This window comes from Alligator sinensis, unplaced genomic scaffold (genome assembly GCF_000455745.1).
Source record: "Alligator sinensis unplaced genomic scaffold, ASM45574v1 scaffold907_1, whole genome shotgun sequence".
In the NCBI taxonomy this organism is placed as follows: domain Eukaryota; kingdom Metazoa; phylum Chordata; order Crocodylia; family Alligatoridae; genus Alligator; species Alligator sinensis.
The window spans coordinates 3250102-3265608 of NW_005841925.1; the positions used below are offsets into that span (position 1 = coordinate 3250102).

General features: G+C 44.0%; 1 protein-coding gene across 5 annotated transcripts in view; it reads right to left on the reverse strand.

The window, feature by feature from the left end:
* The window catches only part of CDHR5 (cadherin related family member 5), a 50735-nt gene that overhangs the window by 10373 nt on the left and 24855 nt on the right, over positions 1–15507 (reverse strand). For 3 of the 5 annotated variants that reach the window (XM_025198543.1, XM_014517771.2, XM_025198542.1), the window contains 2 exons: positions 12130–12287; positions 7984–10787 (listed from right to left, as the gene is read on the reverse strand). In XM_025198543.1, the coding sequence (XP_025054328.1) occupies positions 10227–10787; positions 12130–12287 (719 nt within the window). In that variant the 3' untranslated portion in view covers positions 7984–10226. The other 2 variants (XM_025198545.1, XM_025198544.1) reach the window with 2 other exon arrangements.

Consider the following 15507-nt stretch of genomic DNA (forward strand, 5'->3'; position numbering starts at 1 on the left):
CTGCTGAACAGTGTTCATAAAAAGCCAGCAGACTCTGGAGGATCTGCTCTCTGACTTTCATCCTCTTCTGCTGAGCCTTTTCACTCTGAAGCATCCACCTACCCTCTGAGTATGTGGCAATGAACAGCGTGGTGGCACTACAGTTCAGCTTCCAAATGACTGACTCTGTCAGGCAGACATCATTCAAGAGCAGTCCCTTAACTCCTTCATTAGTTTTTACTGGTCTGTATCTCACCTGCCAGACCCAGGTAACGAACACAGAAATCAGTTTTATCTTGGCATAATAGCACCCTCTGCTGTGTTGATCTGAATGAACAGGCCCTTCCCTTTGCCTTGGCATGAACTCCTGGCTCTTGCTGGAGATGCCTAGCCAGATGCACTTCCCCTCCTGCAGACATTGAGCAAGTCAAACTGACTGGGCCAGGCTGGCCTAAAAGTGTGTATGCAAGTGTGAGAGGAGGGGTATCAGCTTCCCAGAGTCTGTAGAAGGAATTCTGCTTTGCTAAGTTCCTGCTTGGGCCTCCCTGTGAAACGCCCCTGTGCCAGATCCTTTATTAAAAATATGGGGCTGTTCATAAACTCATTGTGCTAGGAAGGGAATTATTTTATGCTGACCGTAGCACAGAGCTTTTCCTGGAATGAGAATATGTCAGTGATGGAGGAACTGTCTCATGAACTTCCCCAAAGTTCATGGGTGTTTGGGTCCAAGGTCTTACTCAAGATTCATCTGCGCACTTGGGGGATACATAGCAGATTTGTCAGGCAGCAGGTTTAGAATAAACATAAAGGGGGACTTTTTTACACAGTCCAATTAACACACAGAGCTCATTGCCACAGGATATTGTGGAAGCCAATAGTATTACCAGACAGCATAAGACAAAGTTATGGAGGATTAGTCCATCAGGGAAAACGAAATGCAATACTTAAGGCTGATCTACTGGTGGTGATTGGGAGGGTAAGACACGGGATGGATCATTCCGCTTGCCCTGTTTTCTAATTCTCTTCCTCAAAAGCAGGGGTCAGCAAGATACAGACTCTTGAGTTAGGAGTCCTGGACTTGGTTTCTGGCTCTGGCTTATGCTGACAGTCATTAGATAAAATGCTTATAACCCTTTGGAGCTGTGAACCAAACCCAGAACTCCCTCCCATTCCAGATGTAGGCTCTCACCCTTGAGCTTACATAGTTCTGCTCACATGCCTGTCTTCTCTCTGGCTGCCCTCAACCAAGCCATGGAGCCTAAGAGCAGTCGCAGGGTGTGTGCTCAGGGCCGTTTACTCTGCATAATTACCAGACACGGGCTGAGGCAGAGCAAATGTGAACAATGGGGCTGATCCCAGGTGTAGCAGGGAAGTGGTGCATCTATGGCCTCAGTGCCTGTGTAGGCCTGGGCTTCGGCGTCTCCCTGTTTGCATTCCTCCTCAGTACAGTGGGGGATAATATTGCGCTACAGCATGAGGCATTGCTTGTTCATGTTGGCAAAGTGCTTTGAAACCCTGGCTGGAAGGAGTAGCAGAAAGGGAAAGTAATCACTGCATTTGCAATTTTGGGTTTTGTCTAGTTAAGGTGAATGGAGCAAGGTGGGAGAAGCTGATGGGGCTGAGGATGGATGAAGGGGAAAACAAAAGGGGAGGCATGAAGCAGAATGGGGAGAATAGCACCAGGGTCCAGATCAGCTGGGGAGCCTAGAGATTTGGATGTTGCTTTGTGGCTCTGCTAGCACTTTCCTGGGGCCTTGAGAAAGTCTTTTGAGTTCTGTGTCACCATTTCCCAAGCTGTGGAAGTCTTAATTCATCTTGCAGGGCAATGCCGGGTATCTGGGGGTCTGCTCTGGCTCCATTTGAAGTCGATAGCAAAATTGCTGTGGTGGAGGATAGAGGCCTAATTCAGTCAGGATGCCCTGAAAGAACTGCCTATAAATAAGGACCAGATCATGACCTCTTTTCCTAATGCTGCATATTCAGCAGATGGTCCCACTGAGCATAGGGATGGAATAATGTCTTGGAATATGGTGCCTCACAGTGTAATTAAAATCATGATCTGCCCTGAGATTATGGTGAGACTGGGTTAATCTCCGGCCCTGGCTAAGGTGATAGTGATTGGGAGTTCCAGATAAACCAGATGCAGGAAAAAAATGATCAATTGTGCAGAGATGTAGGGGAAGAACAGGGAAGAAACCCAGATGGGGTGCTGAGTTAGTAAGACACGAGGAAGGAGGATGAGAATAGAATCAGTCCTTCTGATGGACTTGTCCTCTTTCTCTCACTCTCCTTTTTAGCTCCCCAGTATGGAGCATCATTGCTTCTTGCTGAATTGCTCCATCTCTGCATGAAGATGATTCACCGGTTCCACCCACTGGGCTTGACATGAACTACAAGCCAGAGCATGTCATGGGAAATGCTATTAACACTGGAGCATGCTTCAAAAGGAGTGCTGTTCGGCCAGTGGCATATGGATATTTTTCTTTGAGGAGTGGAGGTGGCTGAATGAAAAAATAATTAACTGACAATACCCATCTATGATTTTTCCTTCTACCTGGGATTTCTGAATGCTTTGTGAACACTAAGTCAGCCTTGCAACATTGAGCTTAGAAGATGTGCATATTGTATTGATCACTACAAAATATAGCTCCATCTGCTGTGAAACATGAGGGCTGTCTAGCAGTGCATAGAAACAGAGTTGAGAATAGGAAGAAAAGAAGGCTGTATCTCACTGAAGTGTCAAATGAAAAGATTGGTCTACATCTTTTTGGAAGCAGATTACCCAAAGGTCTTGTAGGTAATATTGTCTTTTGAAGGAGATTTTTTTTTTGCAGTGCACATTTGCCATCTCACACTAGGGTTGATACATAATCCAACAGCAAGATTCATCCAGAAATTTTGACATGCTGCACAAATATTAGAAACCTCATCATTGCAAAGCGTACCCAGGAGGCTAAACTGAGGCACAGATAAATTCAATCGTGTATTCCTCCATTGATACAAAACAAGCCAGCAGCAGCTGCAAATGGAGCTGGAAATTCCTGTTTCATAGTTCTTGGCTCAAACAAAACCATCTCCTGAATAAAAATACAAGCATCATGACTCCTGCTGTTGCCAGCTCTCAGCAGTGAGTGTCACAGCTCCCCTTTCATCCAGACTTTCAGAAGAGCAAGTGCAAAACCCTAAGCTTGATTTGCATGCAGCAATTCAAGACCAGGAATGCAAATTTGGGGTTTGCAGTAGCACTAATTGCATATGCAAATTAGACCCACAATTTAAGCATTTTTGTGTTAAAGCTACTGACAATCTGACCCTTGGTGTTTGCCATGTTTTGTCTTCCAGCTCTTTCCTCTTACCAAGCTAAGCTTTTTTCTAGCCATCTCTTATTCCCTTATCTTTGTGCTGGTAGTACTGTGATCAGGGTTGTGAATTCACGCCTATGAAGGGGGTGTACAATTTTTTTATCCATATATATAGGTATCAATGCCATCAGATAACCATTTAATGCTAAAGTATGACTTGAGATTGCTCTTTTTTCTTTGGTTAATCAAACCCAAGTGATTAACCAAAGAATGCCCCAAGGTATTTTCTGTCTGCATGTCAATTTGTCATAGCCCGTCCTGGGGAAATTCCTGGTACTTTTCTCCTGCTTGTGTGGAAAGCATCTTTGTCATAATGTTGTGTTATGGCAGGGACCAACATCCTGTCACCATAAGGGGGCATTAAGTGCATGTAGAATGGCTTTGGATAAAACTGAGCAAATGATACATAGCAAAATGCCTTACCTGATGAGAGCAGCCTCTCTCTTGTTCAGAGATTGTCTGCTGGCAGTCTGCAACTTTCTAAAATGCAAATATATTCTGTCTGGAACTAATTTATTTTCTAAGATTGTCACAAACACTCGAGTAAGGCTGAGGTTTAAAAAGAAAGAAAAGTGGCGCCCAATTATCCTGTCTATACAGGTATTTCGGGCCTTAAATAAATGGAACAGGAGCTGCTGGATGTTCCATGCCTATGAATATCAATATATTTAGGTGCAGAAGATTTGTGGCAAGAGGGCTTGTGGGAATGACCGTATGGCACTCTAGCTGGGGTGGGGAACAGTTTTCTCATCAGATACTTAGACACAGTTGCACAAGCACCCACGACACAAGTTTTGCCTATCAGCAGCTAGAGGTGCAGGGACCCAGAACCCCTGCACTGATCTCCTCGACAGCTGGCAGGCTTCGTGGCCTCAGCAGGGGCTAGCAGGCCTGCAGCTTTCACCCTGCTGCACCCTAACACACACAGTGTCACCCATGTCACGAGTTTTGCTTGTCTGCAGCTTGAGGTGCAGTTTCCCCCAAACCCCTACACCGGTCTCCTTGAAACCTGGCAGGCTTTGTGGCCTCAGCAGGGGCTAGCATCCCTGCAGTTCTGACCCTGCTGTGGCTTAACACATATATGTGCCGTGAGTTTTGCTTTCAAGAATTTGGGGTGCAGTTTCCCCTGAACCCCTGCAACTATCTCCTTGAAACTTGGTAGGCTTTATGCTCGCAGTAGAGACTACCACCCCTGAAAGTTTCATCCAAATCAGACAATAAATATCAAAGTTATAGATAGTTCATTGATTCCCCATTATACCCTATGGCCGAATCTCCAAATCGGCTCCAAAGCTTTTGCAGGGCCAAAATTTATAGCATAAAGGTTTGGGTGCCTTGAGACTAAGTCCTGCCTTGCATAGGACTCTGCCTTCTCTGTGCCCTCATGTTATTTCCTGGTTAAAAGTCAGGACCAATAAAGTAAAGCTTTTTTGTTTCCCCTTTCTCTTGTTATCTATCATTCAGTAACTTTTCAAGCCACCTCAGAGCAGCTCAAAGTTCTTTATAGATTAGTGAAGGGAGCAGCAGTTGATTGCAACCTGCTCAACTGATATGCTTCAAATTAGCAAGGCTGTGAAGTGAATAGCAAGGCTGTGTAAGGTGAATCACAAAGCCAGGGCTGGGAAATGGAAGATAATGGAAGTTTTGAGCCTTGCCTACCCATACCCTTCTCCTCCTGTATTATGTATTCTCTTTCCTTTTCACCTCCTCCATCCTTCCACCTTCCTGCCTTTCTCTCTAGGCATGAGGGTTTTGGTACAAATAACTGTTCCTTTGCCCCAGTCTGCCCCACACTGCTCTGTTCCATTAGCTCAGCAAGACTATTCAGGCCACATCCTAGGTCCACCCATTAGGTGTCCTAAGCCAGAGGTTGGCAACTTATGAACTGTTAGCTGGTTTTGGCCCACTAAACCCATTGGATTTGGCCTGTGGATGTAGGGCTTCAGTGACACTTGGAGGTAGGGAGTTCTTCCCTGCCATGGCAGAGAGAAGCAGTGGCAACAGGCACTTGCCTCATACAGGAAGAACTGGCAGTGGCAGTGTCCTGCCTGCCTGCCCACTTCTGTCCCAAACTGGGTCATTCCAACCCGCAGCGGCTGCCATAAGTCATCTAGGCATGCAGGATGAGACTATTCCATCTTCATCAGTTCCCTGAAAACAGTGTTAATACAGGACCAGGGGGGAGCCAGGCTAGAGGCCCTTTGGTGAGGTGAAGGGCAGTATCATAGAAGCACCACTAGCAATAACCTTTGCAGGGGGTGGGCTGCCTGGGCTATACTCTCACACATGACACAGGCTCACCATGACGGGCATAGCCAGTTGTTGGAGACTCTTTATGTTGCCAGTAACAGCATAACAAGATTTCAAGCAACAGCAGCCCCCTGTAATAATAACTGGCTTCCCCCGTCACCAGATAAACTGTATGTATTCTGAGCCACAGACAGACACTTCCTTGTCTAGTTCCCCACCCTCTGCAAGATTGTGGTTCCAAGGAAACCCAGAGGTTGTCACGCAAACACAAACTCAGAAACTAAAGTACAGCAGAACCAAGAGATCAATATCCACAGAGGAAGGAGGAAACGTATAAAAACAAAGACCAAGAGATGAAATCTGACTGACTTCTGTGGGCTTGTCTGAGTGTAAATAAATTGGATCTGGGTCCAAATGTGCAGTACAACATTAATACAATGATCAATACATTTCGGGTTTTCTTCTACCTATTTTGGATATGTGCACCAATCCCATTGATTTCCAATGAAGTCTTAAGGCCAACTTCTGTTTTTGGTTACTCTGATGTAAACCTGGATTAACCCCATGGAAAGAGAGCAGGAGTAGGCAACCTCCCAGCACTGGTGCCAGAGCATGGCACATGAAAGCATTTTGCTTGGCATGTGCACCTCAGGGTGGATGGCAGGGAAGGGGCTGGGGCTGTGCTGCCGCAACAAGGATCAGGCCCCCCGTGGCTCCCCCATCATCCACCCTTGGCATGCCAACATCTTACAAGTCGAGATTGCAGGTGTTTTTGGCACTCTGCCCCAAAAACATTGGCGACTCCTGAAACAGGGTTTGAATCAAAGTCCATATATCAAGAATGGGCCCAGCTGTTTGCTATCATTTCTCTAGAGAGAGACTTACCTTGGGAAAACCAGGATGCTTCTGTGCTATCAAGACACTCTGGGCAAGAGGAATAAGCAACAGCAGATCATGTTTCTCCTAGTGTCTTGTTCATGAGACTTAACTCCCAGATGTATCTGAGGAAAGCCAGGTTACTTAATAGCAATCTTCAACACTTTTGCTGCCATTAAAATGGGAAAACTGAGAGCTGAATTAATTTTGGGTCAATAGATAGTAAAGTGTGGACACACAAGTCCAGATTCTCAGTGGTTGTGAGTCAGACTGACTCTTTGGAAGTCAACGGAAAGATGCTAATTTACCTCAACTGAAAAATTGGCCCCAAAAGTCAGTCATTTTTCTCACTTCTGCTCTCCGTTCCATGTTCTGGAAGTGTCTTGTTCCTTAGGAGACTCCCACTAGTTGTCACAAGAATTAGCTGCAAAGAGCCCCAGAGGAAGCTGCAGTATATTCTCCACCTTCCTTGCTGGAAGGAATTCTACATTGTGAAAAGGCCTATTAGAAGAGGAATCTAAGGCAGAAGAGAAAAGCAAGCTTCACTGCGGTCAAAAGATAGATCTGAGCTATCCAAATGGCAGACTGTGGGCCACAGGCAGCCTGTGAAGGGTTAGCATGTAGCCCCTGGGCTCCCACCTGGGCACCACTGTCTCTATTGCTTCGCTTTCGGGGTTCCCCCTTCATCCCCCAGCTTCTGCTACACACCTCTATGGTGCAGTGGGGTGGGGAAATGCCTACCCACGTGTATATACATGGGACATGCCCTCAACCACTTGGAAGTTGGACAGTCCTGTGATAGACCACTACAGAAAGCCAATGGGTTAAAATCATAGACTAGAATCATAGAAAAATAAGGTTAGAAGGGATCTCAGGAGGTCATCTAGTCTAACCCCCTGCTCAAGGCAGGATCACATGTATAACACTTCCTAGATAAGTCCTTGTCTGACCTGCTCTTGAAAACTTCCAGAGATGGAGATTCCACAACTTCACTGGGTAATATGTTCCAATGTATAACCACCATCAGAGTTATAAAGTTCTTCCTAATATCCAGTTTAAATTTCCCTTGTTGCAATTTAAGACATACTTGTTCTGTCCCCTGCAGCCACAGGGAATAGAATATCTCCATCGCCTTTATAACCAGGCTTCAGGTATTTGAAAACTGTTATCAAATCCCCCTTCAATCTCATCTTCTCCAGCCTAAATAATCCCAGTTCTGCTAATGTTTCCTTGTAAGTCATGTTGTGTGACTTTACACACTTCTCTATCCCTCAGTTTGTATCAGATCTGTTTTCTGGCTGATTACATGACCCATTTGATTTTAATGAATGTGTTTAAAATTACTGTGAACTTCTTCCCCAGCTGACAAAGAAAACCTCCTAGGACAAGGGATCATGGCTGCTATTGCAATTATGTAAGAGTAGCTCCTGGAACTGGTAGGAATCTAAACTTCCTTGTAACTGGGGACAGGGTTACAAGAAGATGATACTTAAGAAGTAAAGAGCACACGCTTCATACTTTGGTGGCATGGTTTTATTACACAGATAATTCAGAGAGAACAAGGATATTGAACTCTTCTTAAAGTGACGGTGGTTACAAAGAGCAACAATCAAGAGAAATTCTAAAACATAAGATGAGAAGTTCTCTCTTAATTGATGGTCCAGGTCTCTTTTTAATAACCCAGGGAGACTGTCACTGAAGTCGTTCATGTACCAGAGGGGAGAAATGGTTTTTTAGAGCTGGAGGGATCCCTGTGGCTTTGGGAAAGACTCCTTCCACCCCCCAATAAGTCAAGACGAGTACAATACAGTTAATGAGGAAGAGTTGTTCAGTACTTGCAGGCAGCATAGTATATGGCAAAGTGTTTTTTATATTCACAGGTTTAATTTTTCCCTGTGGCTTTTATAGAAAGGAAGATGCTGATTCAGTCTCCCAGCATGTAAAGGTAAAGGCATTTATTCTGCCCTGTTAATTTAATTAGGATTATTCTTGCACTTCAATGAGAGCACACGACTTAAATACAGGATAAGGACCTTGGTTTATGTTTACTAAGGCTCAGTGGGTCATTCTGATTTTAAAATGACACCAATGTCAGAATGGACTAATTACATTGATACTGTATCGGTGTTACTGGGTGCAACTACACATGCGCTTTACTGCAAAGTTGACTAATCAGCTCCGCAGCAAAGCATCACTGTCTACACATGTGCCCATATTAGGGCACAATAAATTAATTATCTCCACTGTAGAATAGTACCATCTCTATCCTAGTACTATCCTATGGCAGAGTAATTTATGCTGCCACAATGCATGTGTAGATGATGACCGGGACATGAGAGTGCTACAGTGCAGGGACTGCCTGCTGGCTAGCCCTGTACTGTAGCCCCTTTGTGCCCCACCTAGCCCCTTCACCACCCAACACCACCACCTGGAGCCTTGGGCTGACTCCCTGGGTCCACTTACAGCCTGAGGCTCCTCTGCATTGGCTCAACATGCTGTGGTCCCAGGCAAACATGTAAACACTGTGCCCAGGAGAAATAAACTCCGGCGCCCTAATCACATATGTTGATGCACCCACTGAGACCTGGCTTGATCCCTAATAGAAACTAAAAACAAAGAATAGAGCATAGGACAATGAAGTGATACTGGTTTGTGCAAACAAGTAATATTGGTATAGGCAGGAATGGACTGACATGCTATCAAATGGGAAACTGCATAATCTTTCCTGCTACATTTGGTTATAGGTTCCTTAGCTTCTCTGGGCAGAGTGATAGTTGCATAAATTTGCAGGCTCTTAGTTCTTTCTCAGGGTTTGTCAGAGAAATGAATACTGTGTAATGGAGAGCTACCCAAGATAATTGTGAGCTCATTAGCTCAAGGGCCAGTATCAGGTTAGCCATGGTTAACCTGCTGAGAAGGGTATATTAATCTGTGCAGAGCTTTGTTAACACCATGAGATGGCTAGCAATACCTGAGCTACTTCTTTTAAAGCCAACTTGGTACCAGTACACTAAGCTGCAGTCAAATCTAATTCAGACCTGCCGGCTATTTAGGGATAATAACTGTGTGTGCCTCAGTAAACAATATTGGGAATTCAAATGAGCTTCAAAGTAAAACTTTCTGGGAATGGCCTGTGGCACCTCAAAAATGAAGCAAAACCTTTGAGGTATCCCTGGGAATGGTCTTACTGATGAACTTGGATTGAGCTCAATTGTGGGGAGAGGGATGGGAAGTTCACACGCACTGAATCCTTTTGACTAAGGTAGAAGTAGGGTTAGATTGCTTCTGATGCGTCATCCCAAATGCAACTGAGGAAGTTAGAAGGCAGAAGTGCTTTTCAGGCCCCTTGGCTGAAGTAAGACTTAGTAGATAAAACACCGGCCCCCGAAGCTAGATACTGTGGGTCTGAGTCTGATGAGGGGTGAGAAGATACTTTCTTAAACATCAGTATTGTCTCCCTTTCTAGGGAAGATGTTTATAGTTCAACTGCAAGCAATTGAACTCAGTGCAGGGATTACTGAAGGAAGAGTTATGGACTGTGCTATTGTGGAGCTTGAACTAGATTAGTTTGGTTCCTTCTTGCTTGGGTCTACACAGTCTACATGGGACAAGGGAGGAAGGCATTACACTGCTGATGATGAAATCCACCTTTGCTAGCCATCCTATCTCTCACAGTCCTCAGAACAGGGGGATCTCACTAAAAAAAGTGGATTAAAACAGCTCATGGCCTTCAGACGGACAAGACAAGCTTTGCCAAGCCTATGGTAAAATGTCCTCTCCTTCCCCTCCTGTGGTTATATCCTGATCAGGTGTGCCATAATTAGCTCTCAGTGGAATGAAGGACACCACTGGGTCACCTGGGTGACTGTCCTGGTTATTGCTATCATCGTTGTCATCATCATCCCGATTTTCTTTGCCCTCATTCCTATCTCTATCATTGCCATCTTCCTCTTCCTCAGGGGCATCCTCGATCACCATAACCTCTTCCTTGGCATCTGGATTAAACCACACCGCTTTGTAGCCATCATTTGCTGGCTTCCTGTCCTTAGTGAGAATAGATTTAACTTCTTTTTCATTATCAGTGTCATGTGCCCCTTTATCCTTCTCCTCTTGCTCCTTGTTAACAGTGGCAGAAGTAGCACCAAGGCTGCTAGCTATCATAGTTTCTAAGGGCTGGAAGCTTTCTGAGTGTTTCTGTAGAGCAGGTGAAGCATTGCTAGAACTGTTGCTTCTCGGCAACTCACTTTCTCCGGTGCTCCTAGCAGGATTTTCTTCATCATCTTGGTAGCTATCATTACTTCTAAATGAATCCTGAAGGAGCTGCCAGAGAAGGAAGGTCTTATGAATAGACGAACAGAGGATGAAGCATGGGAAGCATGAGTGCTTGAAATGAGCAGGCAAGATCCTGAGCTATTGCATATCAGCATAGCTCCAGTTACATCAATGGAGTTTCATTCACTTGCATGAGCTGAGGGACAGACTGCCTCATTTCCTCCCTTGTGGTAACTTTGAGCTAAAAAGTTTCCTCCTTGTTTTTGTTAACCACCTTTTTTTCCACATCAGGAATCTTGAGCCAAGTGCTCTGTCCTTTCCCATAGGTTCAGAACAGCCAACTAAAGATAACTGAGGAATTCAGCATGTTCTAATGAAATAACTCAAGCGTAGTCTTGGCCAGGATCCTCCCATCACTGATAGGACCTTGAGGGGTAATTCCTACTTGTAAACCTTGGAAGCATAAAGAAATGTATGGGGAGATGGCAATGCCCCCCTTCCCCCCCCACATGTCTAGTAGCTGTTACTGCATTTTAGATTTTCATGGGCATTTGCTGGGATGTGTTTATTCCTCTGGAAAACATGACCTGGGTCAACCCCTTTTATCTCAGATGCTTTCAGCAATTGCCTGAGTTGCAGGATTTCAGTATGAATTGACCAGTCCCACCCTTGGAAATCAAAGGACCTCTGTGAGAAGCATGTTGTCACGTTTTGTACTTCTTGGGTATCTTCCACCCCAGACTTACTACAAATGTTAGCAAATCTAGTGTAACAAGCAGAAGCCATCCGTAATAGAAGTATTAGCTTTGTTTTGGTAGGTATAGAGATAATCAAAGCTTCAGCAGGTGAAAGCCCAAGCGTTCAAAAGTGACCACTGGTCTTTAGAGTGTGTCTACACTGCTTCTGCAGTTCTCCTGAAATTGCGGTCAAGAAACATGCCTCATCTACGATGGCTACCAAGAAGTATGCTTCATCTACCTATTCCTGATATATACACACACCAAACCCTGCAATGAGGTGGTGAAGCCTTAGATCTGTTGCCCTCAAGATCTGGTCTCTGGTGTGTCTGAGTAGAGGCACTCTCAGACCAGTTTCATCACCTCATTTCCAGGTCTGGCAAGGGTAGATGGGCATATTCAAGATTAACACATCTGCAAACCATTTGGAAAGGGCATAGATGTGCCCCAGTATCTCATGTTTGACTTCACATTGCTGTGGCTTGCATAATCAGAGCCCCCTTTGAAATGATGCAGCTTTGTCACCCTAGCACAGCATGTCAGATTGCTTATATCCTGTCTTCCTGGTCTGTCCACATACACCTCCCACCCCGATATTATTTCCTATCTCAATGGCAATCTTGAAATGAGTGAGTTACAAATTAGCCACTTACTTTTCTTTTGCTGATTGTCGTGACTGAATTTCTGTGGACCTTGTAGAAAATGAATCCAAGGAAAAATAAGGCAAGGATCAGCAACGCTGCTAAGGTGCCACCTAAAATGCCCATATCTTGTGCAGTGTACTTATAATCGGACATCTTCTTGTTTACATCTACAAGAAAAACACATTGGGCGTTATGCATCGAAGGACAGTATGCATACATTCACCTGCACGCGCACACACACACACACACACACACACACACACACACACACACACAAGCTTTTAATGCAACACTCAGTTGTGGGAAAAGTTCAAACCACTTTTCTAAAATCAAGGAACAGACTCTCATGCCATGAGGGGCACACTTCATTTGGCAAGATGTATTCCAATGCAGTCCTTGTGGCACAGGATTTTCCAGGGGATGCCCATTGAGACTTTAGAACTTCCAATTGGTTAAAAAGAGGCTTGGACTCACATGGGTGAAACACTTATTTCAGTGAATCAGACCTGATCCTGGGAAAGAAATGTCCAACATAAGAATGTTGCATGTGGAAGGCTTGAAATTAGGTTTAAAAGTTTGGGGGGAAGGTGAGGAGGAGATAGGAAAGAAACTGAAACAAGGGATCCTCTTCTGAACTACAAATCCCAGTGCTGGACTTTAAGGACAAAATCCAGTACTCAACCTATTTGGTGCCTCAGGAAATTTAGGCTCCCAAGTTTGATCCTATTCCACTCTACCGAAGTCTCTGAAAAATGGTTAGCACAAAAATTGGGTATGTCCTATTTCTCTCTGCTTTCTGTGACTTTGTCTTGAGGCTAACAAGATGGCATAATATAAAAATTAGCATGCTAATGGGTGGAATAGGATCAAGCTTAGGTACCTAGTCAGTGGAACAAGAGCTGGTCCATATTTACTGGACAGCTGGAGTACCAACTATTGTTGCGGGGGGATGAGGGGGGGTAAAGACTGTTGTTTAAGTAGGCATGTGTGTGGCATATTCCAGACAGACAAAATGCTTATACCTAGATTGTGATGGTACAGTGTGACAGGAATTTATTATTTTAATTTTCACATGATTACAATGCAAAGATCACCCATTTATAACACAAGTATTACTTGCATTCCAGACGCTGCTTTTATTATTACCTAAAGAAGTGATTCTCAACCAGGTTGCTGTAGCACTCTTGGGTGCCTTGAAGTCCTTTCAAGCTTGGTATGGATGTTGCACAATGTTAGCATTATTAGGTGTTCAAACAAGATTTGCAAGATAAACTCACAGATTTCAAATAAAAATGAGTGTCAAAACCATTGACCTGTTGTGATCTTTTTGAGTTCTTTGCAACAGAACAATTGTTCTATTATTTTCTATAGTCAAACAATGAGCGGAAGCCAAGAGCTGGCATTTTCTTAGAAGTGTCTTGAGTCTAATAAGGGCTGTCTGGAGTCTAAAAGGGTTGAGAACCATTGGTTTAAACTGTTTAATGGAATGAGCAAATAATACATGGATATAAGCAAGTAGGCATAACTCGGGGCAGAGCTGTGGGGTGCTCTATGCTTCATAAGTTTCCACCTGTGAATGAAAACATTTTCTTTGCCTTTATTTGTGAGGTTTCCTTTTTTGCAGAGTTCAAGTTCAGAAACTCTGGGTTATATAAAAACAGGGAATAAGAATTTGAATAGAGTTATCTTCTCTGATAGATGGGTGCAATTCATATTGATGTCAGTTGGAGTTACCTCTGTGACTCTGAGGGGTTCATTCTACCTTTCAGTCTATTAATAGACCAAAGTGCCATAATAAGTCTATGCCATTCTGCTGGTTGCCCTATGACAATAAAGCATCAAGGAATTGGCTCTGGAATTACACCCCTTATTGTATTAAGATATCTGTAATTAAAACTGGTCAGGATTTTTTTGAGGAAACTGGATCTAATTAGAAATTGCTGATTCCTCAAAACAAAAATGAGGAGCCAACCAGTTTCATCAATTTTTTTTGCTGGAGAAAGGTTTCCTGAAGCCAGGATGGAGTTTCTAGTACGAAGATAGAAAAGGGGAGAGAGGGAGCAATCTCTTTTCTCCCCACAATACCCGACCACCTGGTCATGAGAATACTCACCTGGTAAGTGGGAGATCAAGTCATATAATTATTTATAGAAAGTGGGCCAGCTTCAACTGGAAGGACTAAGCTTGTATTTATGCTGCATCCTTGCTAAGTTCAGGACCTCCACTAAGAAACAAACATCACCCCCATGTTCCCATTCTGTATGTGCCCAAGCCTGACAAACCACTCTCAGCTATCTAGTCTGCCAACTTCTAGCTTGGAGAAGGAACAGGAATGGGTAGGTAGGGTTTCTCAGTGGTGAACCTGGGATCAGCAAGGCAGTGATAGAGACATAGCCCACAGTAGCTGACAAGGCATTTGCTCACCTGGGGTGTGGGAGAAGTGTAGAGGAAAGACTTGAACCTAAGTTTTCTACACCCAGGTGAGCACTGAGAATCTACAGGGCTATTAGCTATCCTGGATGAGTGTTCCTCTTTGCCGTAAACTTTTGAAAGGTCATGGTTTCCTCCTGATGCAGAACATCAACATATTTGTAATAGTAAAGTTTTACAAGCTAGGAAAAGCATTTCCTACCCAGGTGTATATTTCAATCTGTTTCATCTTTCACATCTGAACAGTGCTTCACTGCATGATATATTTATATTCTTCACCTATGGAAAAATGGAAAACTACCCAGACTTTCTTAAATGTTGTTTACACTGCATGCCTCCGGACCAACTTCAAAACTGAGATACAATATTATATTTCACAAGGATTAATCAAGAAAGTTTGCAGTAAGGAACCTTGTTCCTTATTCCATTTTCCCCAACTTAATTCTGGACTGAAAACTAAGCATGGTTAATCAAGTGTTTGTGCTCTTCTGGCATGTTTGTAATAATGGACTTTGGATATGTCCTTGGCTTTTATATTATCAAACAAGTTATCATCAGTGTGACATAGGAGGGATGGCATTTTTATGGAATTTTATGACTTAATTGTGTTTGATACCACAATTAGAGGACTACCAACTTGATACAGAACTGTGCTTAACTCCTTGTGCACTAAAAAGTGGGTGTCAAAAACTTGAACCCAAGCTAGCTGAATTCAGTGGAAAGATTCTTATTGGCTTAACTCAGGAGAGATGACTGGGGCAACCGCCACACGTGTCAACTTAGGAGGAGCCAAAAAAACTCCAGCTGCCACTGATAGCCAATTGATCCCAACTGTGCCAGTGGCATGACAACCAGAAGCTGACACTACCCTTGTGTCCCAGGTGGTAACGTGTCACTATACTGCTGCTTCACTGGGGTTTGAATCAGGCCCATGGAGTATATCTCCCAGAAATGAAA